Source organism: Rhagoletis pomonella, unplaced genomic scaffold (assembly GCF_013731165.1).
Source record: "Rhagoletis pomonella isolate Grant_MI unplaced genomic scaffold, Rhpom_1.0 Rhpom_scaffold_00014, whole genome shotgun sequence".
Taxonomy (NCBI): Eukaryota; Metazoa; Arthropoda; class Insecta; order Diptera; family Tephritidae; genus Rhagoletis; species Rhagoletis pomonella.
The window spans coordinates 4,752,517-4,755,699 of NW_023458568.1; the positions used below are offsets into that span (position 1 = coordinate 4,752,517).

At 40.1% G+C, this 3,183-nt stretch overlaps 1 protein-coding gene across 1 annotated transcript; it reads left to right on the top strand.

Moving 5' to 3' along the window:
* The first annotated feature begins 17 nt into the window (after positions 1-17).
* LOC118749117 (uncharacterized protein K02A2.6-like) lies at positions 18-1,478 on the top strand. Its single transcript, XM_036483887.1, has one exon. The coding sequence runs from the start codon at positions 18-20 to the stop codon at positions 1,476-1,478; it is 1,461 nt and encodes a 486-aa protein (XP_036339780.1).
* Positions 1,479-3,183: the final 1,705 nt, after the last annotated feature.

Here is a 3,183-nt window from a genome sequence, read left to right on the forward strand (position 1 = left end):
AATTATAAAGAACAAAAATGGATGAGGCAATACAGGCTGTTCTTAAGCAAATGCAAAAACAGCAGAAGCTGCAGCATGATGACATGCAAACACTGATGGAAAAATTACTCTCCAAAGAGCCTTCACAACTCGAAAGTAATGCATCCAGTTCAAGAAGAGGTCCGGCAAGCCCGGAATTCATCCTAGAAGCACTAGCGGTCAACATATCGGAATTTTGCTTCGATGCAGAAAACAACATAACCTTCGACACGTGGTTCGCACGCTACGAAGATCTATTTGCAATAGATGCAGCAAAGCTAGACGATGCCGCAAAAGTGAGACTACTGCTTCGAAAATTGAATACAGCCGCTCATAGTAAATATATTAATTATATTCTTCCCAATCATCCACGTGAATTTTCATTTGACTGCACTGTGCAAAAGCTAACCCAACTTTTTGGTAGTCAAAAATCAATTTTCAATGCACGGTTTAATTGTTTGCAAGTTACAAAAGATGCGAACATGGACTTTCTCACATACACAGGTATGGTGAACAAACACTGCGAGAAATTTAAGCTAAACGAGTTGACAGTGGATCAATTCAAATGTCTAGTATTCGTCATAAGTCTTAAGTCGGAAACAGATTTTGAAATACGAACAAAACTTTTAAGCAAAATCGATAGTGAGGCCAGTACTATCACTCTTGAAATCATATCAAGAGAATGCCAGCGCATAATTAATCTTAAGTCCGATACCGCTCTTGTTGAAAAACAAAATTTTGAAGTTCAACAAGTAAAGGCAGCTAAGAACACACAAAATATGAGAAGAACGCCAAACTCGCCATGTTGGTTCTGTGGTAGTATGCACTATGCTCGCAACTGTTCCTTCAAAAATCACAAATGCAAGAAATGTAATACAACCGGACACAAAGACGGATATTGTAAGGTGAAGAAGGTAAAACAGCACGAAAACAAGGGTGCATATACCAAGAAGAAATCCAACACCGATACTATGTCAAAAACTATCTTCGCAGTCAACAATATAAGCAGCAGAAAGTTCACAAAAGTCAACATCAACGGTATCGAAGTCCGCCTCCAACTCGATACGGGGTCTGATATAACTATCATATCCAAAGAGGTCTTGAAGAGGCTTCCAATTTCGAAAATGGATGAAGTGACCAGACAAGCACGCAGCGCAACAGGCGAGCTGCCACTGATAGCCCAATTCGAGTGCGACATCGAATTTCAAAATCGCAAGGCCATTACCACATGCTACGCAACGTCAGTAAAAAAACTTAATGTGATGGGTCTCGATTGGATAAGAGCTCTTCGATTAGACGATATGCCGATCAACGCCATCTGTCAAGCGATCGAAACAACAAATTATCCAAGACCCAGAATTAACGAAAACAAAGTAAAAGAAGTTTTTCCAGATCTTTTTGAGAACAAAATGGGGCTATATAACAAATCTACAGCCCACCTGTACATTAAGAAAGAGTAGACCAGTTTTTCGACCACCGCGACCAGTCGCATATGCCGTCAAACAATCCGTAGAGGTCGAAATAAACCGTCTGGTAGAAGATGGAATAATCTCACCAGTAAGTTACAGCGATTGGGCAGCTCCAATTGGTGTAGTCAGAAAAACAGATGGTAGGATACGCCTATGTGCAGACTTTTCCACAGGTCTAAACAATGCATTGGAAACACACAAATATCCACTTCCTCTGCCGGAGGACATTTTTTCGAAGTTATCAAACGCGAAAATATTTAGCCATATTGATTTGGCAGACGCTTTCCTACAAATTGCTGTAGATGATGAGTCAAAACATTTACTCACAATCAACACACAGTTGGGGTTGTTTCGTTACAATCGCATGGTTTTCGGGGTAAAAACATTTCCATCGATTTTCCAACAAATCATGGACCAAATGCTCGCCGGTTTAGAAGGTGTCACCGCGTATATCGACGACATTTTCGTTTCCGGGGCCACACAGGAAATACATGACACCAATCTCGAAAAAGTTTTACGCCGCATACAAGAACACGGATTTAAGCTTAAAATAGGAAAATGAAAGTTTTCACTTCAAGAAATAAAATATCTGGGGTACATTATCAACGAAGAGGGCTTGAAACCGAATGCAGAAAGAACGGCAGCGATTCGCGAAATGCCGGAACCAACAAACATTTCTGAACTTCGGTCATTTTTGGGTGCCGTAAACTTTTACGGCAAATTCGTGGACAAAATGCGCCTGTACCGGGGACCACTAGACGAGTTGCTGAAAATAAATACCAAATGGCAATGGAATAGTCAACATGCAAAATGTTTCACGCATCTTAAAGACATCCTGTCATCCGATTTATTGCTCGCACATTACGACCCAAATCAAAAGATAATAGTAGCAGCAGACGCGTCAAACTACGGACTGGGCGCTTGCATCATGCACGAGTATACAGATGGTACACAAAAACCAATTAGCCATGCATCAAAGTCCCTAACGGAAACAGAAAAAGGATACAGTCAAATTGAAAAAGAGGCATTAGCTTTAATATTTGCCGATACCAAATTCCACAAAATGATCTTCGGTCGTAGGTTCACACTACATACCGACCACAAACCACTTTTAGCGATCTTTGGGAAAAAGTCCGGTATTAATGCTCATCAAGCAAACCGTCTTCAAAGATGGGCTATAAAATTACTCGCATATGATTTCGACATTAGCTTCATCAACACAAAGAGTTTCGGTTATGCCGATGTTTTATCTCGCCTTATAAAAAACACGATAAGCGATTCAGAAGACTTCGTCATAGCTTCAATCAAAATAGAAAATGAGGTAAACTCGATTTTAACCGAAAACATAGGAAAAATGCCTATCACACATAAAATGTTACGATACGAAACTGCAAGAGATCCAGTCTTGAAAAATATTTTAGATTTTTTCAGAGGTGGATGGCCACAAAAACCCCCAGGAAATACAGACCTCAGACAATATTTTGCCCGAAAAGATTCTATTACCGTCACCAATGACTGTGTAATGGTAGGAAATCGGATCGCGATACCTAGAATCTACCAAAAGCGAATTCTAAAAGAACTTCGCCGGGGGCATCAAGGTATATGTCGATGATGGCAACCCTACAAATGTTGCAGAGCACGAATAGCGCTGTATTGTATCTGTATTTGAATGTCATTTATGTATTAATCTTATGTA

Excerpts from the sequence above, each read along its gene's own strand:
- LOC118749117 (XM_036483887.1), top strand. The coding sequence starts at position 18 with ATGGATGAGGCAATACAGGCTGTTCTTAAGCAAATGCAAAAACAGCAG.